Genomic DNA, 23,872 nt, shown 5'->3' with positions numbered 1-23,872 from the left:
AACCAGGCCTGCCAGTCCCTGCCCCTGCCAGGGACGTCTACTGAGGCTGCTGCAATTACTGAGAATGAGTGGCCTGTGCTCTCAATGTACAGGAAGACAAAAAAACAAAGACAATAAAGAAAAAATCAATGTCAGAATAAATGTCTAAATAATTTAATCAGAAGTTATCCTTTGGGTGCCCAAGTAGAGGTCTCAGGCTCCCCACGGTAGCTGTGTTGGGTCTGCTGACCCAGTTTTGCAGCTGCACAGCTCTGATGGAACAGCGAGCTGCTCAGCTGGCTTCACCTTGCCAGGTGTGAAGGTTGCCAAGATCTGTCAACATGCAAAAAGGCTTCAGTCAAGAACAAGCAAGATGTCACCTTCTAAAAATGTGATGAAAAAGTTTTCCAAGAGGGCTTGCCATAAATCCTGTAGGCAAGGGTGAGGTTGTTTGCTGTTTGAGAGGCTCCAAGGGTTTTCCTGCTGCCCAGTGGGATATTCACACAGATACGACCCAGTAGCCAGGGTTGCCTGGGTTTGGGCACCCCAGGGCAGTTGATGGTGCCATGACCCAGGAGGGGCTGCCCAGTCCTGGTTACTGGGAGACAGCCACAGGCAGAGGGCATTTGCATCAGCTTGTGGGAAGCAAACAACATGTATCATCACTTTCTGGTGTACTGGCAAAGCTCGCTCAGATTTTCTTGGGAATAAAAGGTTACATTTCTGCTGCAGAAGCTGTGCAGAAACATATCTGAAGTCCCTGCTTCCAATCAGAGGTTGCTGGAGCTGCCAGAAGAGGGTCTTGGTATCTTATGTCAGGTGGAAAAGAAATGGAATCACTGTTTTTTTGTTCAGCCTTAGCCCCAGAAATGGGCAAACTATATTTGCTGAAGCTTTTGGTGAAGCAGTGTGGGGGAAATCAGCTGATAACAGATGTTCATTGTGTAAAATTTCATTTCAAGTTGTTAAGCAACTGTAAGCAGAACTTGTCTAGTTTTTATAGTTGGCGCTACCACTTTGTATTCATCAAACAATAATTGCTAATACTGTGTGCCTTCTGTTCTCGCTGTTCGCCCTTTGTTCTCTTCAAATTTCTAACAGCACAGCAGTGCTGTCAAATTTGAAGTGCAGCAGCTGAAAGACGAAAAGAGTGTCGTTAATGGCATGATTTCCATGCAAATACCATGCTCACAGAGGTAATTGCAAAGTTCACTTACCTGGAAGACAAAAAACTGCTTGGCAAACAGATGTCTTCACCAGGGCAGTACATTTGAGGTAGAAATATCTTACTGGCCACAATACCTTGATGTCATTTATGAGGGAAGATGGGTTACACTGAAGAAAAGCATTAAGTCAATGTGACTGAGTTCATAACACGGGCAGCCCACTGACCCTTCTCCAGCCCCCAGTTTCCCAAGACCCAGGTTCTACAATCCCATTTGTGTGGACAATCAGGTTGTGGTGTCCGCCACTTCCAGCAATGCCAAAAGTGATGAAGAGGAAGATGGAGAATCCCCACCAGCCCAGGGCAGCTGCCTGCTCTGCAGGCTGCACTGTCCAGGACCACGGTGTTTGATGGACCAGAGCCGTAAAGGACTTGCTATTCAGCATTAACACCCCTGAGATACCTACTGGCTCAATTTCAGTGTTATTGTTTTACTAAGAGTGGTCAGAGTCTGCCCAAATCAATTCAATCAACTGGGGATATTAACATCATGAGTAGAAAATGCCACAACACTTTAGTTGTCCCCAGCTGAGCTACCTGTCCCACTCTGTGGCTGGTCTGGACCTGATACTGAGAGGTTTTAGAGATTCATGTCTTAGAAGGTCTGGAGAGCCAAGGGAAGTACAGACATCTAAAAATAGTTTTCCTGCTGAGTTAATCTGTTTACCATGGGCATATCTATATGAAAAACAGTTATTTCTGCAAGTGTAAATGTCACATACAGTTGAAAGAACTCTCTGATAAAATACATTTTTTTTTGTGTAAACTGCAGGTGCAATTGAAGTGAAATTCAAATTTTAACAGAAGCATCAAAAATATGTGCCATGTAAACACACAGATGTGTTTATGCAGTTGCCTCTACTGAGTAGAAATGTCTATGGAAATATTTATATGCTCCATTAACTGGGACAAGAAAATAACATATATCTGTTTAGCATTGCATGCTATCATAACATTCTTCAAACAGTAATGCATTTGGTGTTTGTCTTCTCAGGGCTACGCTGGAAATGTAGTCTAAATAAGCTAAATATATGAATTGAAATGGCATGGATTGAAATGCATTACACAGTACGATGTGGACACTGTTAGCCAGAATTAGTGTCCTTAATTCAATCTGCTTTATTTCTTCTTGGAAATTAAGGAAATGAAATCAAGGCCACTTTTTTTTTTTTTTTTTTTAATTTTGCATGAGAACATCCAGACAAAAGCATAAAGAAAATAAACTAATTCACCTTGAAAGATGAATTCACATGAATTTTCTGGAGGCTGCCTCCAGAAACCATACCTGATTCACATGTGGATTTTGAGGAAGATTTTAAAGGCTGACACTTGCTGCTCCTCTCTTCTCATTTATCATCTCTTTGTGTTGCTGCTCAGAGTCAGCAGACATAAATGTGCCCATTTCTTATCTCACTGCCATAACTAAAATCACTGCTGGTTGCCGTGGAGGTTCTGAATTTGGGAAATTAAATATGTGATAAAAGGGTGAAGACTTAGCAGGGAAAATGTGATGGTTGCTTCATATACGATATCACTATTTTTTTTCTTCCCTCAAAGAGACAACGAGGGGTTGCTTTATATTCACAGTCAGGTGACGCTTGTGTAATTGCATAGGCAAAGAAACTAAGACACAGAATGCCTAAGAGGTTTCATCCATATTAAAAGCAACAACCAGAGAGGGAAGCAAAAGCTTAAGAGGGGATGCAGCTTCAGCATCCAACATGGCACTAAGTGGCTTAGCCCTCAGGCTGTCCCAAGAAACACAGGCAGGACTGCCACCACATGTCACCCTGAATTTTGTGACCACATCTTGGGGAATACCTGCTGTGAGTCTGAAGTGCTGAAGCGAAGCGCCAAACCAGGAAAAAGTACACAGAACTCTGGATTCTTTTGAAGTATCAACATGTGAGGCATGTTATGGGGGGGTATATGCAGCTTCTGGGTCACAGGATAAGGAGGTCAGCCTAGTTTTGCAGAGGGTGACTGTAAGGTAATTTTGTGATTAAGCTTATTCTTGGTTAGCTGATCCTGAACATGCCCCATGCAAGTGAGGGCATGCTGGGGAATGAGTAGAAGGGGAAATCTGGAGAGCGCATTGAAAAGAAATCTAGATGCTTCACTTGAATGTTCTTTGAGGTATGGATTTAATTTATACATTAATGTAGGTCAGTTACCCCTGCGTCTGTCACCTTTACTGTTTATATTTTTATTTATATTGTGTACTATGAGGCTGCCAACTACCAGTGGCAATTCTGTTTGTTTTTCAAGGAATCATTGAAACTCTTACCATAACAGTTGTTTATGACAAAGTATAGAAAATAGGCTGAAACTTATTGCCCAGAACATTGAGCAAATGGACTGCATTCAGATCTGGCACTCACAATCTCCTTCTTAATACTAAATTATGCTACATTCAGCATAAACTACAGTTTGCATTAGAAACTTCAGTTTTCATGACCTGGAAATGTAAGCCACAGGCCTTGGAACTGTGACAGCACAGATTCACAGCTGTTGATAGCCCTATCATAACTGAAGCATTACAGGGAGCACCAGTCTGTGGGATAGTTTCTAAAAAATGCTGAGGTCTAAAAATTACTGAGGATGGAGAACTCCATCTCATTACTAAAAATGCCTAGTAATTAAAACAGATCTGGAAATAGTCACTCTTCTTTGTACTTTCCTGTTTCTTTGCTTTTGTGTGAAGGCTTGAAGGCAAAAGAGCTGGCAGTGCAAAGCTGTCATTCTTTCATGTCTGTGAAGGTGCTGCTAAACTGCAAATTAAGGCAAAAGCTGAGGGAATGTGCATCCTTTGCAGATAAAGAACAATTTACTGATGCTAGTTACCTTTTCTTGAAATCTGGAAAGATTGCAGAAGGAATGTTGTAGAGAATTGATAAAAAAAATAGTGAATGGGCTTAGGATAATATTATTTATCTTCTAATAAAGTTCCCAGTTCAGTGTTAGGAAAGTGCAGTCCTTTCTGCAACATCTGTTATTTTGTCATGTAAGAAGAATCAATCTCAGAACTAAGATCTGCTCTCAATTTCCATCCATCCCTACTCCCTTCCATGATTGGCGGGAATCTATTATGAAAACTTGTAGAAAGCTTAGTTCACGGGTGTGAAATCATGTAAAATTTTCAAATGTTATTTAAAAAGTTATTTGAAGTTGTAAGTGTTCCAACTTACTTCCACCAACTTTTAATCAAAAAGTTCAATGAGACCCAGGTACGATGCGGCTGCACCTGCTATTAACAGTGAAGAAATATTCATCAGTTATTGCTGTCCTGTTTGCTTGTGAACTACAGATGGGCAGATTATCATTTTATTGTTGCCATATATTTGTTCAGCCTTAGAAATAATTTGCTCATTGCCAACACACTTGTGCTTGTGGGTCGTTCCCGGCTGTTTACTGCCATGTGCGAGTTAGTTTGGAGCCCCAGGCTGTTGGGAGAGGCAGCAGCTCCTGAACAGGAATCATCTGCATAACCCTGGACCCAAAGCAGCTGTAGATTAAGGTCAATCAAATGCATGTCCAAGACACAGACCTGCAAATTTCTCTTTGAAAATGTTTCACAATATCCACTAAGTGTCAGCAGAGGGAGCAAAATCTTGACAAGTCTACCTGTTAGATCACTTGCAGTGCAAGGTAATACACCCGTGTTCAGCTGGATCTAGTTTCCAGACCTGCTTTTGCTTCCTCCCTCTCACCTCGGGCAGTTGTGCTCATAAGGGACTGGGGGTCGCAGGCTCCACATCCTGACCCTGTGCCTGGAGATGAGGAGATGGAGATGTGCTGCAGCCTCCTGTTCCTCCTTCCCAGCCAGGCCCACTGCGTTAGTGAAAGAAACCCTTCTGAGGGGTTAAGCTATAAAGGGGCAAAAAGGAAGAACCACCAGTTACGCTTAAAATGTTCTTCCAGATCATATGTTATCAATTGCAGCATTGCTATTTACAGTAGGTGGTAGTTCAACGGCTTAATTGCTACTAGTCATGCAGCCCCTTGTATCGTGGAGCGGTGTGTGTGCTACCAGTCACAGCACACGCTGCTACGGCTTCTGTTTGTGTCAGAAGAAAGCTGCACCCAGCTCAGAGGAATGTATTTTATTCTTTATATGCATAAAGAAGTAAATGCTGTCCTTGAGTGATAGGTTTAGGTCTGTCATGCACAAAAATATTTGGTTTGTTTTGTGGTGGTTTTGTGGTGGTTTTGTTTCGTTTTGTTTTGTTTTGCTTTGCTTTGCTTTGCTTTGTTTTGTTTTGTTTTGTTTTGTTTTTGATCTGAGCTTCAAAGTGAGCTTCTGCTTCTTGACATACTCTTTCAAGCATGAGGAGCTTTTCACTAAAACCAGATTAATTGCAGTGCAGGGACGCGGGATGTCCAGGATACACTTGACATTTTGGCCCTTCATAATCAGCACTAATGTTATCTGTTTCCTATGAAATTTCCTGTATAACCATGGATTTCTTGAGGTATGGCCTGAGAGAAAGGTTGGTATCGTGGTTTTTTTTCTGTGACATGACATTTCTGTTCTCATCACTTAAATTGACAGAAGTGATGAGATATTCTTCCTGGAAGAATGCTTTTGAGTATCTGGCTTGAAATGTGTTTAACAATTGTGCTCAAGAGTTTCTGTAAATGTGTTCCTTTGGGTTTTTCGGAAAACTCATGGGTTTTTTTTTTTTTCTGAGGGCTCCTGCCTACTGGCCCAGGCTTTCTGCAGCTTCAGTTCATTACCTCATTCTCACAATATTCATCTGGGACAGGTGATTATTATAGCTTTCATTCCAGGCCTATACATGGCATGAATGACAGAATTTAGTTTAAAATCAGTATTTCCTGAGTCCCATCCCTGTGCTTATTCCTGGTTGGAGAAAATATCTGTATCGCTACTGACAAATCCTTATTTGTACTAAGTAAACTATTTCTGTGTGAAATTGTGCTTCTCATCTAACCCTGTATGTTGCGGCAGAGGTATATAGGTGGTTCCAAAAATATCCATGTTACTTCTTGTCTTTAAAATCACAGCGTGACCTGCACGGAGTCACACAGTGCATGGCCACAGAAAGCATGGACTGAAGAACGTGCATGGTACGCAGAGGTCTGAAGGACCACCCTGCAGTTGCCTCCAGCAAACCACCTCTTATTCCCAAGGAGGAGATTAATCACGCTTGTATTAAAGGCAGGAAACTTCCCCAGGGCTCCAAGACTGAACACAATATAGTTGTATGAAAGCCATCAAATGTCAGCCAGTTGCAAGGTGGAGACTCCCATGAGTATGACACCAGTGGGCACAGCAGCAAAACCTTTATAAGTCATCACTATCACCTCAACATGGACTGGTATGTGCTCCTGAATTTTATCGCAATACAGCAATGTAACCACATCAGATTGGACATATAGCAAAAGTATTTAATGCTCTCCACAGCAAGATTGCTCACTGATTATAGTGTTGCCTGACAATATTTATCGGAGTATGTTACATTTAAAAATATGGACTTCACTGCATGGAATACATACTCATTTTCTTGACATTATGATGGCTTAATTTTTTAGAGTATTACTTTTTCTTTGATCTTGTGCATGTATGTGTTGATATTTATGTTGTGGTTGATATTTATGTTGGAGATGTCATGTAGGAGCACTTCACTTAAGACGCACAGGACCAGTCCTCCATAAAAAGGAGGTCACTGTTTTGGGAACGGCAGAATGTGTGGTTCCAGCTAAAGGGCCTTGGACATATTATACAGAAGTATGTTTTTCTTGAGTGGAAGAAGTGATAGCTCAGGCCAATGAGAATGGTATCTTGGATCAGAAAACTGCCCCTGAATGTATGATGTGTGAATGTTGGGCCTGGGTGTGTGAACGAGTGGATTGGAACGCCGCCCACAAGATATGCATGGGAACGTGACTGAAAACAGTCATAACATGAGTGTGGTGTGTTGGGAATAACATTTTTTGAAAAAACATCCCCTCTAACCTCTTGGTCCAGGCGTGTATCTGTAAACCTATAAAATGAGAACTGTTAATAAAAGTGAGTTCAGCCTGGCTCAGCTCACCTCTGCTCTGCCTGGCTCTGCTCTCGCTGCTAACAAGAGCTCTGTGTCTGTGCATCTGTCTGTGTCAGTCTGCATCATTCTTCATCACCACACTATGTCACATCCCTTGCGTGGGCAGTGCAGCGGGATGGCCAGGGCGGGCTGTGACATTGGCAGTTGCTTCAGAATTAATACTTTCAACATGAAAAATGCAGGTTTTTATATTAACACAGGAAACATAGCCATCTTTCATCTTGGTATTCCATCCAAAAAATCTGACAACTGCCAGTGAATACAGCAGTATTTTTCTGGCCTTTAGCATTACAGTGCAGGATGGAGTGGGGCATCATCAAGGAAAAACTGCTGTCATGATTCACTCAGTGCAGGTGAGGAGATTAGAACTGGCTGCCTTTAATCTTACCACAACCCACATACTTTCAGTGCTTCTCTGATTTCTTCTAATTCCACTTGAAGTATTTACCAGTGGAGTATGTCCAGATCTTTTTTAGCTGTCAGTGGCTGGAAGTTTGGATGGGATGCTGAACATCCGTTCAAAAATGAAAGGGTTGATCTGACCCATCATCCAGAATTCACCATTTGTGAGCTCTGCGTGGCCCCCACAGATCGCAGCGATCTCAGGAGCATCACTGGAGATCTGCCCTCCCATATGACTTGATCAGTAATGGTAGGTGCCTGCCTTTGAACGGCCTCAGGAGCTGGTTTACTTTGATGTTACATGAAAAGCTTAACAAGAAGGTCAAGAACATATATATATATGTAGGTAGGTAGGTAGGTATTTCTATTTCATATACATAACAGATATTATAGAGCATGTATGCTTTACATTACACATATATGTTTTTATATATATGCATATATCTGTATTTATATATAGACATATGCTACATTAAAAAGCAAATAGTTGCAGAATGGGGCAGAAAGACTGGTTTGGATGACATTCTTGTTTGGACTTGATTGTTCCATTTTTTGGTGGGACAGGGCTGAATTCCCTGAGTTTTGTTTTGGATATAAAGCATTGTCCATCATATGGTATATTGATACAATCATAGGCAATACATTGAATGTATTGTTGCTGTTCCATGTAGGAATCAGACACCCAGTAAAATTAAAATTATTTCCCTGAAATCATTTCACTTTAACCTGTGGTAAAATATTTGATATCCAGATGATGCTGAATTACAGGCTGTAGACATTGACTTCATACCACCTTTTAAGTGAGTCAGCATGATGGAAAAGTTGGAGAAAGCCACAGGAGAAAAGCTGCCAGCTCTAGAAACCTTGGAAACTGAAGGTGTAATATTTCTTCCTCAGCTTTCATCCTGGTAAATTAAATATAGGTAAAAAAGAGAAATGCAGACAGGGAAGTTAGGCATAATATTTTGAAGGGAAAAAGAAATACATGCAGAGGCTGGCAGGACTCCCAAAAAAAAGTGTTTAAAAAGAAATTCAGAGAAAATAAGTGGGAAGAATACAAAAAATGTACTAATCAGGACATCTTTCACAGATGTTTTCGGGGAAAAATAGTTGTAGCTTATTATGAGGCTTTGATGTCCAAGACAGGTGATAGAAGGCTCCTTTCTGTTTGAAATCTTGAGGTGCCTCAGCTATTTGTCTCTGCCGCTTGTATCCTTACTTGTGTCACATACTTGGATACAGTGGCTTTCCAGCATCACGGAGGAGGAGAGGGCACCTGGACCTTGCCAGGTCTTATGCCAAAAAGCAACTAGTGATATTCTGCAAATCTGTGCTCTGCCATTGGGATATAACTTTGTGTTATTAAATGTAGCGTGATGCACGGCCCCAGACAGCATACAAAATAGCAATTCACTTCCAGCTCCTATATGGATGTTGCAGTGCTAATGAAGCATACCAGATCTCAGGGACTACAGTCACTTATTTAGTGTGTGTATAAAACAGCTGTAATAAGACATTGTTATGGCTGATATTGTTATGTTTCTAGTGGAAAAAAAATAGGGTTGAAATTGCAAAACAGCCTTGTTCCTATAAAAAGTGAAAACATGCTCAGATAAATGAAGGTCAATAGAGATAATTGTAGGGAGTAATACAAGAATTCAGTTCATGCTAGAAAACATAATTCTGATTCAGATAAAGGGGAATTGTAATTAAATGAAGGTTGGATAAACATGATTATCCTGGAAATGTTTCCCAGCACAGTACCAGGAGGTTTTCAGATGCAGAGGCAAATGAATGTACATGATCTGGAAGTAGAGACACCTGCACCATCAGCCCCCTGGTGCCCACACTGCCATGCCATGCAGCAACACGGGCAGCAGCAGCAACAACTGGCAATAAATAAAGTTAATGTTGAAGTCTCTTTTACCTGCGACTGTAATTGGCAAGCAATCTCCCCATCTTCATCCCAAACTGCAAGATTTCTCATTCCTGCTCTTCCCCATTTTCACCCCATAAGTATTTGTACTTGTACATATATGACTGACTAAAACTGACATTTTCTGTTAGTTTTAAATCCCTGATACTTTCTTTTAGACTTATTGTGTCATCTCCTATTATTTTTATGTGGATATTTAAAACAAAATGCAGTAGTTTGATACTGAACACTGAGAAGCAACCACAGGCTTTCCAAACTGAACTACTTTACTGAAACAGGTAGTTGTGCTTATTTTGTTTATTTGTCAAGTTACAAATGTTCCTTGATGACCTATATGAGATGAAGGGAATCAAATGTATTCCTCCTAGGGCAATCACAAGACTTCCAAAACAAGCTTTTTTTTTTTTAAACTTTTATTTCCTTTTACTTTCAACGTATTTTTTTTGGTGCATTTTCAACTTCTAAGTATATACCATTATTATGAAAATCTAAATGTACCGATTTAGAATACAGGATGGTATTAATTCACATTCTTCTATAATTCCTATAGATTATTTTACATAACATAACACAAACAGAATAAAAAAAACACTGAGAACTTAATAAAAAGAGCTATCAAATACTTCTGCATTCAATTATTTATGGTACACTTCAGAACCATTGCTTCATAATCCTTGGTATATATTCCCAGCTGCCTAAGGAGAATGTGCACTGGAGGTTTATTATTCTTTATTCTGAGCAAGTGAACAACTCTTTAGGGACTAAGCCCCCCCCCCGCCCCCTTTTTTTTTTTTCCCCAGAAAAAGAGAGGGGAGATCTTTTTGCATTGAAATTTCTCTTTTTCCAGAGCCAACTGTATTCTAGATCTTCAAGTAAAATTCACAACCTCATATACAGAGGTCAGTCATGAACCCTTACGGCCTCACTTCAAGCTCGCTCCTTTAAACCTTTTACCCTTTTGTGTTTCCATCAGCTTACAGGCTGCAATGAATCCTAAAAGTGGGTTTTGACTCAAAACCTGCCCCCATTGTTTTCAGTGCTTTTTGGACCTAATATTTAACACACTGGAATAATCCCATGAGTATTGGGACAGATGACATCCCTTGTGATAGTGAGATGAAGCTCAGAACAAAGTGAATTGAAATTAATTGTGAAAACCCCCAGCACATCGTTTTTGTGTCTTTACTTCTGCAGCTGGCATGTGTTGCAATAACTGTCTTATTCACATTCCTGTCTTCCCTGCTTGTTATGTGAGTTTGTTGAAGTTCCTTGTACCAAACATGTATATATGTGCAACCCTTGCCAAAAGCATGACTCCATTGCCTAAACTGGTTGTTAAAACTTGATTTCCATGCTGGAAATACTTATGTATCAAGGTAATTTTTAAACTCCATCAGTCATGCACAACAACATTTTTCTTTCTGAGTCTAAAATTCTATTTTATTTGCATGACCTTCTGTTTACTGAAGCTTAGCAAAAAAAATAGCCATTTTTTTATATTTTAAAGTTTTCAAAAAAATAATTTCCCGAAGGTATATTTCATTGTGTCACGATACAGCAAGTCTACAAAGGACCTAGACACAAATAGAAGTCATGCAGATGACAAAGTAATATTACTATTCCCACAAACCAGTTTTAAGGATGTTGGCTGCCTATACTATACACACAAGTTTCGGCATCCACAAAAATTAAGGCAGAGATGGGAAAGTTAAGATCAAATTGCACACCTATCTCAAATACATTTTTAGTAGTCTGCCACACAATGTTTCTTCAAAAACAGCATTTCAGTGACAAAATTTCATTTCCTAAAGGAGAACAGGTTTTTAAGCGTATATAATATATAATTATTAATGCTGCAATGATCAAAACTCAACTCCAGAAAATTTGTTTAATTTCCACTAAAATGTCATTGTTTTGGCACTCAGTTCTGGCAGTTATTTTTTTCTTGCCAGCTTTAGTAACAATAACATGACAGTTTTACCTGAGAATGTATTAATAACTGGCATAAGCTATGATTTTGTTCTTTCCCAGAGAAAAAGAGGTAAGAGCTCTAAAAGGGAATACTGATGTGTTTGTTGCTTATGTTTACCAAAACGTGAAGCTGAACCTTCCAGTCACTTTGCTTTCTCCCCAGGCAAGCGTCATCCAGTGGGAGGATGGAGCACTCTGAGCTACTCGCCATGCAGAGGAGCACTGGCCAGATTACTGGTAGGGCAATGATCTAGTGAAGCAGGAGTGACTTTTTAAGGAACAACCTAGGCTAACAGTCTTCAAAATTACATGTTCTAAAACATGATGTTTAAACAATATGTTTAAAATCAGTGAATGCAGTTGTTCTCCTCCAGTGCAGAAGTACCACCAGATAAAGTGGTACTACAGATGAGATCAGTCTTCTCTAAATAAAACACATGTCTTGCTGGACAAACCTTCTTCACCTAATTGTGATGAAGATGTCCCCATATATTTGCTTGATTTAAAGGGGACTTGTGAAAATGTATTTTTAAACATGGATCCCAGCTCAGTCCATAGGGACTGACAGAAATTAAGCCTCACAAGGAACATGGAAAGAAGAGACTAGTTCCCACAAGACTTCTATGTTACCAAGAGCTTAATTTAGAATCATAGAATGTACCAAGTTGGAAGGGACCCCTGGCACATCTTCCTGACATTCCCTCAGGTTCTGTCATTGGTCACTAGAGAGAAGAGATCAGCGCCTGCCCCTCCTCCTCCCCTTGTGAGGAAGCTGTAGCCGCCATGAGGTCTCCCTCAAGGGGCCTCGGTGTCCCCTCTATCCCGTCCCCCAATTGCCTCGGTGCCCTTCCTCTCCGCCCCCATGACCCTGAACTTTGCTTCCTCCTGGTGTCACATCGAATCCCTTCCCCCGTGTCCCCTCTTTAACCTCCCTGCCCCCACCCTTCGTGACCCTGAACTTTTGTTTTGCCCAACTTTGGTTCCGCCCGGTGTCACATCAAATCTTTTCCCCCGTGTCATCCACTTTTTCCTTCCATCCCCCCCGCCTCCGTGACCCTGAACTTTGGTTCTGCCCAGTGTCACATCAAATCCCTTCCTCTGCCCCCCCCTCCCCCAGCCGCTGTCCCCTCTTTTACCTTCCCCCCACCCTGGTGACCTGAACTTTGGTTCCCCTCTCCCCAACGCCTGGGTTCCTCCTGGACACTTGGGCAACCCCCCCAGTGGTACCTGTAATTTGTGGTCATTCAGTGCGTTGGTCTTGAAGTCATCCCTCACCACCCTGAAGAGACTGATGAGCTGCTCGGGCCCCTATGGCAGAACCACTGTGTCCCAGAGCCTCAGTGTGCCCCCAGGCTGCCCCCATGTCCCAGACGGTGATGAACAAATTAACCATTCCACAGGTCTGCTTTCCATTCAGAAATACCACCTAGAGTCCAACTACAGCCTGCCACTCAAAAACACAGACCAAACACTAAGCCACACACATACAAGCTTCAACTCCTTTGAGATTAAACCTGCCTCACTCCCACTGAACACCTCCTCTCAGAAGGCTCTCATCCAGTCCCTAAAACACTAGTGAAGGGACAGTCCACTCCCCCTGCCCATGGCTACTCCATCCCAGATGACTGTACAATCTTTGCCTACTCAGTCTAGGCATATCAACAGTTTAAACATGGACTCCTAGTGCTAGTCCACCTGCCCCTGACTACACCTCTGGGGAGAACAGCTCAAAGCCAATTGCGCACATGCGCAGATCAACACTCTGCAGAACGCTACAGAAAATGCAACTCGAACAGCAGCAAAAATGCTCAACAACAAGACTGACTCTTGGACCACAGATGCCGTCAAGCAAAAGAACCTACAGGGACACAGCGGTGAGGAAAGGAGTCTCTACTGCAACCCCAAAGAAAAAGGAGTTGAATGTGATGATACTGTAAAAACAGAGAGGACACGTGTGCTTCATGACCTAAAAACTTCATAATGCTGGGAAAAAGTACTAGTCCATTAAACTGGATGGCTAGAGAGCAGAGCTGCCAATGCAGCCCAGCATGATGCCACAGAAGGCGACCGACTGGAAACTTCTGAGGCACTGCGCCAATGGGTACAGGCATTCCAGACCCTAGACATGATGGTCAAGATGCCTGCCATGCTCCTCAAGTGCAACAAGAACAGTGCGACCTGAGGTTTCCCAAACTACACAAGAGCACAGACTCAGGCTGGAGCTGCCCTGCCTGGCACAAGCTGGCATTGTGCTGAAAACATCCCTTCACCCTTTACCCGCCCAAAGGGGACTGTTCCTGGATGGCCCTCTCCCCTACACCAACTTTAAACCCCTTCCCTGCAATTCTCAGCCCCTCTACTTACCTTTCAGAGGGCTGGCAGTCTGAATCCATCTTCAGTGGCAGAAAACACCACATCAGCTTATGAGGATGCGCCTGCAGTCACTGATTCCTCTTCAAATCCTCCTCAAAAGCGCCATATTTTTCTGCAGTCAAACTACATACATATAAAACTTGAATACCCTTGAAATCTCACAGACCTTAAATAATCTCACTGGTGAAAGGCATCTAGCTAGGAGGAGGACAATAAATCAAGCTCTGAAGACCCATTTTTTTTCTTCACTGAAGAGATTTTACTAGAAAAAGGATTTCCAAAATCTTTGCTCCACTGAGATTTGAAAGCATTTCAGCCCTGTATTTGTCATTTGTCCAAAGTAAGAACACTAATATATCTAAAGCCCAGGTAAAGGTAGATATCTTCTTCTACTTTTTTATTTTGCTTTTATTTTATTAAGTATATTGTCAGGTTTTCCATAGAGCAGGAAAAGTTATTTCCTTTAAAGCTGTGTCCCCCCATTCCAGAAATACAAAGAAAAATACCCTTGCATATCTGTTTATCTAGTGAGGTGGTGCAGGCACTAAAACAAAAATTGTGAGGAGCACTTTATGGGCTGAGGACACATCCTAGTAAGTACTACTTACATAGACAAGATGGGAAGTAAAGAAGTTTAACTGGATTATTGTGTTTTTCAGAATGTTTTGAAGGTAACAATATTTAGGGCTAAATAGTTCTCTTCAAGAGACACCATACTACTATTTGGCTTCATGAACATTTTGGATGTATATGCTCATCCCTCTTACAGTTGCATTTAGCTAGCATTCTGGTTACAGGGATTGAAAGCAAAGAGCATTGTTGTGAGAGTCGGTCCGAAGATTGAGCAGTATTTGCCTGAACATCGCCATCAAAAACTTAGAGAACTGAAGCTGAGACCGAAAGAACAGATGGACAATGACTTGGAGAGAGGCCTGAGAAGAAGTGTTGTGTTGAACTGTTTCTCCGATATGGGGTGGCTCCTGCTAGTAATGGCTGTTGTGTGGACTTTGCCTGCTTCTCCAGCCAAACCAGCCCCTACCTCCTGAAAGCTATTGTTATGAGGGTCTCTTCGACCCAGAAACAACAGACACTGTCCAGAAGAACGTGTTCTCACCTCCTGCTTCAGTTACACGTGTCCCTCACCTGTTCCCTCAAACAATGGCCAACGAAAAGGAGCATGCCCAGAAGCTCGCCAAGGGTCCTGAGGTCACCCAACGGACCAGAGAAAGACCCCTGAATGCTGGACACGTAAGCGTTGGCAAAAGAAAGCATGAATCTTTCAAGCCTATGCAGTACGAGCCTCGGCTGTGAAAACAATGGGAACACGGGGGGGTGAAGAAGCATAAAAGGTGACTCCAGAATGGACACCATCGAAGATCTTCCCGCCAGAGGATCCCGAACCACGATGGAGGACCGGCCGGACTCCACGGGACCTGGAAACCAGAGGGACGCTTCTGGAACTGGACTGGTGATAAATGCAACCTCTTTTCTCATCTTTTCCTTCACTTTTCCCCGTTTCTTTCCCCTTTCTCTTTCTTACTCTATCGCGTGCTGCTTTTCAGGCAAATTAATAAAGTAACACTGCTTGATTGAATCATAACCCCTTGGCATATTGGTCACCTTAATTTTGCACTCTGAGATCAAGTTAAAAGAACCATCATGAGTCCATTGCTGAACGGACTGTGACAATTGCATTTTTCCACTTTTTATCAGCAAAATATTTTCCTGCCTCTCTAGCATTTGGCTATTTACAATGCAGGATGATACACAAAGATGATTTATAGATTATATATTCCTCCACTGCAGCTTCTTTCCAGACTGGGAGATGTTTTGTTTGATGTGAAGTGCCACTACATCTGCATATCCTGCTGCTTTAAGCAAGCGTGTTCACTCATCTGCCTTTTTGCAACTCCACAGGAGAAAGAGAAGCTGTGAACATGACAACGCTGCACTCCACGGAAGTACGGGATGAGAAACATCCTATTTATAACTGTCATATTTGGGCTACCCTAACAAAAGATAAGATTGAGAGTAACCACCTGACTTGTTTCTCTGGATTCTCCAGTTTCTTGAAATGCAGTGCATAAAACAGAAGTTCGTACTTTGCTTTTTTAGACAGTCATAGCATTATGGAGAAACCATGAAGGTCAGTTGCACTGTGAACAACTCCATATCCACCTGTGTCTTTTAAATTACACTTGTGGTTCTTCCTTATTGCCAGTTTTGGTCTGTCTCCATTATTCACATGTGGGTATGGACTGACTGCCAGAGCCAGACAGAATCATTATTGACTTTGCTAATAATCCTTCTGACGCCTTTAACTGCACCATTGATTCCCAGCTAGGGAGCACGATACTGAGGCCTGACACATGCCGAAGTGTGACAAGGGCACTTTGTGCAAGAACTGTGGTACTGATGGCTTTACAGATAACTTTAAAAGTTTCTATCCTGATGTCTCCAAGTGACCAAATGACTAGAGATCTGATTCCCAAACGGACAGTTCTTTCATGCAACCCTTGAAATATATTTCCATGTATGTTAGGAAGTCCTTGCTACTGAAAAAACCTGTAAATAAATCCAGTTGCAAATAACCAAATTCTTAGTTTGTCTTCTCAAGCTGAAGCCAAACATGCACATTAATCCCAATGTCCTATGCTTGCTGTTTTACCACAAGCGTGATACAGAATTTCACACACTTGCACTGGTTGGAAAAACATCATTATGTGAGGTCAGTATCTTTTCCTTCCCAGAAAGTTTCTAGTCCAGGCAGTTTCTTCCATGCAAACAAGGCTCTAAACCAAGACAAAAATAAACCTAATGGCTGGCCTCTTTGCTGTACCTATACCATTTACTATAAAAATGTTGTTACTATAAAAAAAAAAGTTTTTTACATCTTGCTTTAGGAAGTATTCCTTTCTCCAGCTGTGAAGCCCCCTGAAAACAAGCCACAGTTGGATTAATGCACTGAGGAAGAAACACAGGTGAGAAATTTGGTCATGAGTGGAGTTTTTCAGTTTGGGTAAAACTATATTAATCTGATTCTCAGAAGATTTAGATTACTTAAGTTAATGGATAAACTGTGGGCAGTGCTGAGCTGCTACGCCACTGTCGTTAGTGGAGCAACATGGCAAGCGCTGGAAGGAGCAGACAGCACCACTGTTCTGTGTGATGTTTATCTACTTAGAAGAAAACAATATTGAAATCTTTCTCTTCAGTCATTTGCCAAGGATGCATGTCTCCACAACCCATATTTTTACACGTCTTTGGGTTAGATCCGCTTTGCACCACTAACATACATCCTTATTTTACCTTCTTACTTACATAACGGCATCCACAATGAAAACGGTGAGCTTGACTACATTTAAAATACCACTTTCTTTATTGCAGTGCTAGTAGAAAATCCAAGCAAAGGAAGTCAAAAAGCTCCACAAACAAACCTAAAATCTTGGAAGACTCAGTTTTTGAGTGTGTAGAAGTATTATCCAGCATTAAACTGTTTATTATGAGCCATTATTTTCCTATGTCAAAAATATTTGCCATAAGTGATGGCTCTACTGTTTTTCATTGGCTTAACTTCAAATCCTGTATCTGTTGCAATGAAAGACCTTAATGGAGGCCCTGAGAGGTGATGTCCTGTAGCACAATCCCAAAGCTGCAAGATACAGTCAGGAACACTGAAGAATTCATGTGTAGGCTGGCAACACTGGTATTACCCAAAACACAACGAGATGAAGTGGCAACTTTGATCATTGGCTATCTGTTGTCTTCTATGACAATAGTTCTTCTAGGATAGGTGTCAACATCCACAAATATGTAGCGGACCTCAAATCTTCCTCTTTCAGGATTCTGTAAGGAAAACAATTTCAGGTTCTGGTTTTTTTTCCTCTTCAGTAGTGTAAACTTCACATTAATCTTGTCAGCTATGTCAAGCAATTGTACATACCTCTTTGACTTCCATATGGACTGTTCCCCGCTTCCCTGATTCAGTGCCCTCAATATAGAACTTCAAACGCATATGTTTCAGTCCATCCTTTATGTATTCAATGTGACTAAAAACAGCAAAACAAAACAAAACCCCATCCAGCAAGGATACATATTATATGCTAGTTAAACTTCAGATTTAAACTTATTTAGAGGAGCTGCTTAACTATTTTTTGATAAAGTATATTCCGATACAGTCCTTATGCCACCATGGCTTCCTCTCTACAGCTCTTCCCAAGCTGCACTGTAGAGCATATAAAGAGTAGCAGAGTTAGAAAAAAGAACTAATAAGCAGTTGAGGATTAACAGATGCTTAAGTGTCCCCACCCTGGTCCTCCCCTCAAAACTCAGCAGCAATCCAATGGCTGAAGATTCTGGAATTTCCTTGTGTTTATTTTTAAAAAATCCTCAGATTCAGAGCCTGACATCTAGAAAGGAACACCCACATCACCAAGGCTGCCAGGGCTTTTTTTAGGCACTTAAAGTTACCAAGCCAAACGACACAAACAATGTTTTTTAACTTAATTATCAAGTTGGTTAAATCACATCAAAACAAACAGTTTACGCTTTACTTATTTTGTTAATGATTTTGTTCTTCTAAAGTTGTGTAACTTTGCCACTGATATCAGATCTCAAACCTAAATGCTGGTATTTAGACAGGAGTTAGACTATGCTCAAGCACTAAATGAACAGAAAGGTCACATCATTTTCAAGGCCACCTCTTCCAGATACTAATAATCAAACTACAGTTCTGGTGCCAGTTCATGTTTCCTCCTGAAATTACTAAATGCCGAGCTTGTATTTCCATCAGTCATACTCAGATATACACTGTGAATTACATTTCCAGTACAGTTCAAGGTGACCTGATGGGCTACAGAGAACAGATGAATGAAGAGCCCTACTGTAGTAAACTCACATTCAAGGTGTTCATACATTCAAAAATCTGTATATTTTTGAGACATTTAAGGTCATCCTTATACTGCAGACACAAACACTACAATCTTACAAAGTCCTCAGCTCAAAAATTTATTTAAAATACTAGACTTTCCAAATGATGGAAATGAAATACTAGGAAACCTGACAGTACATTTACTTATTTACACAGTTTGTTGCTTAAAATATTTGTGCATATCATTTTCACTTAGCAGCTCACTTTAAACACATTTACATGGAGTTTAGTGAAAAGATAAAATTCCACCAGTAAAAATCTTCTTACTCCAGAAAAAAAAAATCTCAATTTAATGGTTCAAGTTGTGTATCTGGGCTTATGTATCCCATCCTATATGAAACCTCCTTGAATGAATTCAAGTCAAAGAGCCCACTAAAGACAAAGCCCCTATTGGGTTATAGTGCAGGAAGGATTTACATTTTGTAAGAATTAGTTCTTTTGTTTCCTTCAAAAGGAGAATAATAAATAGACACACTCATGAAAGGTTTAGGTGAGAGATGTTCTGTTAAATGCACAGTAGAGATGTGGCCTCAAGTACCAAAAAGCAATGTAAGAAATGGGGAGAAACACTGCATATACGCTTGGGACAATATAGTCACTGCAGTGACAACCTGTACAGTTATAATAGTATGTCCTGATCTTTCTTGCCTACTAAGAACTACTGCTTCAAAAGGAGAAAAACTCTCAAGGAACAATTTCACTCTATATGAGGGTTTCAGACTGTAAACTTCAGTCAGATCCCTGCTCCCCAGATGCATGCCTAGGCCTCTATACTACTCTCTTAAGACTCATCCTATTTTTTGGATACCAGCTCTATGTTTACCATGCTGACCTTTGCTTATTTTGAGGCACTCAGAACTGCTGTTTTATATTGTACATGCACCATATTTAGTGGTATGTGCCACACAAGAGGTACAGCAAAAAAATGCTTTCATTTTCACTCAAAAGTAACAGGGACATTGCATACAGTTCATTAATTGAGATCTAACTTGCTATGATGTGACCCAAAATGTCTTTGCTGTGCAAAAACCAGTGTCTGTATGCGGCAAACACCAGAGGGCACCTGACAAACTGTCGTCTTCCTCTTCTTGTTGTCTCTCCATAACCTTTAATAGATTCACCGAAAACACCAATTACCTACAAGAGAGAAGGTATCACATTCAAACAGATATTCAGTATCAGCTGACACCCCTGCTGTGAATACGTTTTCTTTCAACAAAATGCCCCTTGCAAGTCTGATGTGTCAAGAATAGAAGAATTTATGAAAGAAAACAGTGTAAGGCAAGTTTCTCTGTATTTCAGTGCTTGTCTTCACAGTCACATATTAAATGTCTAAAATAAATCGTACTAATACCTTCCATTTGTACCATCCTCTGTGATTATGACATTTTAATCTCTCTTCTTATTTTATATTTTACTGACTTTTTGTTTAAAAAGGAAAAAAAGCAGGAAATATTTGCTCGTCTCCTCCAAGATGATGTTTCAAAGTTTAAAATGCAAGTGCACTCCCCTTCACATTGTCTAAAACCCACCACCATTTAAGAAATTCAATGATTTTTTCCTTTATTTTTTTCCCAGATCTATAAGGCCGGATCAAATTAACCTAGTTTTAAATTTACTTTATAGTTCGTTAGAAAGGGAGGGTGATTTTTACTGTATAAGCACAGAAGTTTCAATGTTCAAAACTTGTTCCAAAGCAGTCTCCATTTTTATTCTAGTGACAACTTGTCACTTCATTTCTAGGTTAGCCTCAGTGGCACATGTAGCAACCCTGTCTTACCTCAAGCTGTGTTTTTAAGAATCTAGTTTTAGACTGATTTTCATTTACATCTAGCTGTCACATGTGCATGTGTGATCACATGACTGTTCTCTTTCCTGTTGGCTACAGGAATGCGAACTGTGTTTCGAATGAAGCGTTTAAGTTCCTGGATGCTTATGGAGTGCTTGCAGACTGACAGAACCCTAATGCAAGTGTCACAACAGAGTAACTGTGAGAGGAAAGACAGCAGGCTAGATCTATAAAACTAAGCAGGATCAGTTCCCTCCCTGACAGAACCCTAATGCAAGTGTCACAACAGAGTAACTGTGAGAGGAAAGACAGCAGGCTAGATCTATAAAACTAAGCAGGATCAGTTCCCTCCCTGACCTTCAAAACTCTTTAAATACAACATTTAATAGGTGCTCAGGTATGTCTATAAGACTTTGTGTATGGAGACACAAGCACATGCTCTGAAGGAGCACACATTGTAGTTACATCAGTTGTTGTGCCCTGGTACACTTGCTTAACTTGGCTTGTAGCAGGCTAATTAGCTCAGGCCCATTAACTTGTCCTAACATAGGCTCCAATGTGGAGATGACCCAGCTCTGGCCAGCTAAAAGCACCAGCAGATCTGTTGCTGTTCACCTGCTAAGAACCATGTGGGTTTTCCCGTAACTTTGGTTGTGAGATTCCTTGTGCAAACATTTGACTCAAAGAGAGACAGTAAGAAACATAAACTTATGAAGAAAGTTAAAAAACCAACCTCAGGGTGAGATCTGCACTTCTCCAAGGCATCTCCATAGATCTTACTTGGACTAGAAGAAGAGAACAGCTCTTTAAAAATCACATAGAGCAAACCACCTGTAACAGAAACAACAGCAAATAGAATGAAAAACTAATCAAACCAGATGGAATTAATGAAAAGCATCTTCTGATAAAGAATATAATTAAAAAAATAACCTGTAACACCAATTCCCACAAGCACCACAATAAAGTAGGTAAAGTCTCTTCCAGCTTCTTTCACTGAAATAGACAGAAAACAATGCAAGAGTTAACAATCTTGCATAGTAAGACTTGCATAATTTTCTTATTCAAATGCTCCTGTATTAATCTACAGCTCAAATAACATTTTGGCAGAAGAAAAAATTCCAGTATCAGCTTCCATAATGCCCCATCACTAAGAGACCACGGAACGCCTCTTATGTTGTACAGGGCATATCTATATCTCCATATTAAGCTTTACTACTGTTTTCCTCCTAGGTGTTTTCAAGACCCAGACTAGCACTTATTATTACTTTTCATGCAGCAGGAGAGCTAGTTTATTTAAGAACTAATGAGGTATTAGCACTGCAGTATTCAAGCTACCATATAAACCCATAATCATAGCAATCCTTATGCAAAGAAAGGGAGAAGTAAAAATAAGTGTAAGCTTCTAAGTCTCACACAGTGAAAATAACTGATTTTATGAATTCTCAATCAAGTGAACAATAAAAAGAAGGGATATTGGACCAAAAATATGTATTTTATTTATTGAGACCATGAACTGCAGTTTAACCAATTGGTTTTTAATCTATTAGTTTTGATGTAATGTACTAGTAAAAGTGTTGTTATACACTGCAAAAAAGTCCTATGAGATCTGCTGTTAGAAAATATTTCTGAGAACTTTGGAAGAAACTACTCATTTGTTCAAGTGATAAGGTGCACCTTTCAGCAAAGCACAACTTACCAAAGACACTTTAACAAATGTTTTTCCTGCAGCTTTCTGATCAATTGAGGATGTTTTTCAAAAACTGTTTCAAAACACTTAGAATTTCTGAGGCTAATTACATAGTAACTGCTTTTCACTGAGATGAACAAGACCAACCCAAGTGACAACCATTCTATAAAGAAACTAGTACTGCGTGTAGAGCTTTGACACTTTACCTGGAAGGAAACTCGTTTTAATGGCATTGAGACGGGCTGTGTGTGGCAGGTGCTGGAGAGTTCAGAGAAGGGCAATTAAGCTGGTGAGGGGCCTGGAGCACAAGTCTGATGAAGGGGCGGCTGTGGGAACTGGGGCTGTTTAGCCTGGAGAAAAGGAGGCTGAGGGGAGACATTATCAAACTCCCTGAAAGGAGGTTGTAGTACGGAGGGGGTTGGTCTCTTCTCCCAAGTAGCAAATGACAGGACAAGAGGAAATGGTCTCAAGTTGCACCAGGGGAGGTTTAGATTGATAACATTTTTCATGGAAAAGGTTGTCAGGCATTGGAGCAGGCTGCCCAGGAAAGCAGTTGAGTTTCCACCTCTGGAGGTCTTTAAAAGATGCATAGATGTGGTTCTCAGAGACATGTTTTAGTGCTAGAGTTGGGTTATGGTTGGACTCGATGATCTTAGGAGTCTCTTCCAACCACAATGATTCTGATTCTATCCCTGATGTAAATTCAACACTGTTTGGAAGAAGACACATAATTTTTGTTCTGCTTGTGCAATATATACATTGAAATGTATCAACTGCTGCAAACAACATGATGTGAAACAAACCGGGCTTGCTGGTTTTCAGAGAATTGCGGGGTTTTTTTCCAGTTCCTGAGTTGTGGGGCTCTAAAAATCTCAACTGTGGCAGTAATTTCTCAGTGCCAGTCTCTCTAAGGAGCGCTCAGTGTTCCCACTCACGAATGACAGCCCATCTTACCTTTCTGAGCAGCGGACAGCACGGTTTCTTCTTTCCGATCCCTTTGCACGGACACCTGTTTGCTATTATCACCGGGTTTTTCAGCTCTCAGACCACCCGCCCGCGTCCCGAACCTCTGCCGGGTGGCCCAGAGAAGCCCAGGGGACTCTCTGCAGGGGGGATGGTGCCGCCACCCCAGACAGGGCCCCGGCCCCTGCAGCGCGCAGCCGGGCGGAGCGAGCAGCCACCGCCCCAGGGCGGCCCGCAGCCGCCGGCCGCACTGCCCCGCCGAGGCAAGGGCGGCGGGCAGCATCCCGGGCACGGCTCCCAGGCGCCCTCACGGAAGTACGGCGGAGGCACCCGAACGAAACGGAAAGTTTCAGCAGCTCACCCCCGTTCTCCCGGGGGCGACCCTTCGGGAAAGAGTCAGGGCAGCCTGCAGCTCTGAGCGCGGCTCTGCTGCCACTGCTTCGGGTCAGGAGCCCCCATTACCCGCCGTGCAGCCGCCCCTCGCCATTGCCCCGGCGGAAATCTCCGGGGTGGAGGGGAAGAGAGCAGCAGCGGGCCCTGGGAGCG

At 41.5% G+C, this 23,872-nt stretch overlaps 1 protein-coding gene across 2 annotated transcripts; it reads right to left on the bottom strand.

Moving 5' to 3' along the window:
* Positions 1 to 17,313: 17,313 nt before the first annotated feature.
* TIMM21 (translocase of inner mitochondrial membrane 21) lies at positions 17,314 to 23,850 on the bottom strand. 2 transcript variants are annotated; one of them, XM_065831846.2, is made up of 6 exons: positions 23,318 to 23,848; positions 21,607 to 21,669; positions 21,410 to 21,507; positions 19,951 to 20,024; positions 17,901 to 18,006; positions 17,314 to 17,803 (listed from the first exon to the last, which is right to left on the bottom strand). In XM_065831846.2, exons 1-6 carry the CDS (start codon positions 23,607 to 23,609, stop codon positions 17,711 to 17,713), a joined length of 726 nt encoding a protein of 241 aa, XP_065687918.1. In that variant the 5' UTR covers positions 23,610 to 23,848; the 3' UTR covers positions 17,314 to 17,710. The 2 variants fall into 2 exon arrangements, with proteins under 2 accessions (XP_065687918.1, XP_071660397.1); XM_071804296.1 differs by lacking the exon at positions 21,607 to 21,669 and having other exon boundaries at positions 23,318 to 23,850.
* Between the last annotated feature and the right edge of the window lie 22 nt (positions 23,851 to 23,872).

Source organism: Patagioenas fasciata, chromosome 2 (assembly GCF_037038585.1).
Source record: "Patagioenas fasciata isolate bPatFas1 chromosome 2, bPatFas1.hap1, whole genome shotgun sequence".
NCBI classification, from domain to species: domain Eukaryota; kingdom Metazoa; phylum Chordata; class Aves; order Columbiformes; family Columbidae; genus Patagioenas; species Patagioenas fasciata.
The sequence above is the reverse complement of the archived record's forward strand: the minus strand, read 5'-3'. Positions and strand labels throughout refer to the sequence as shown.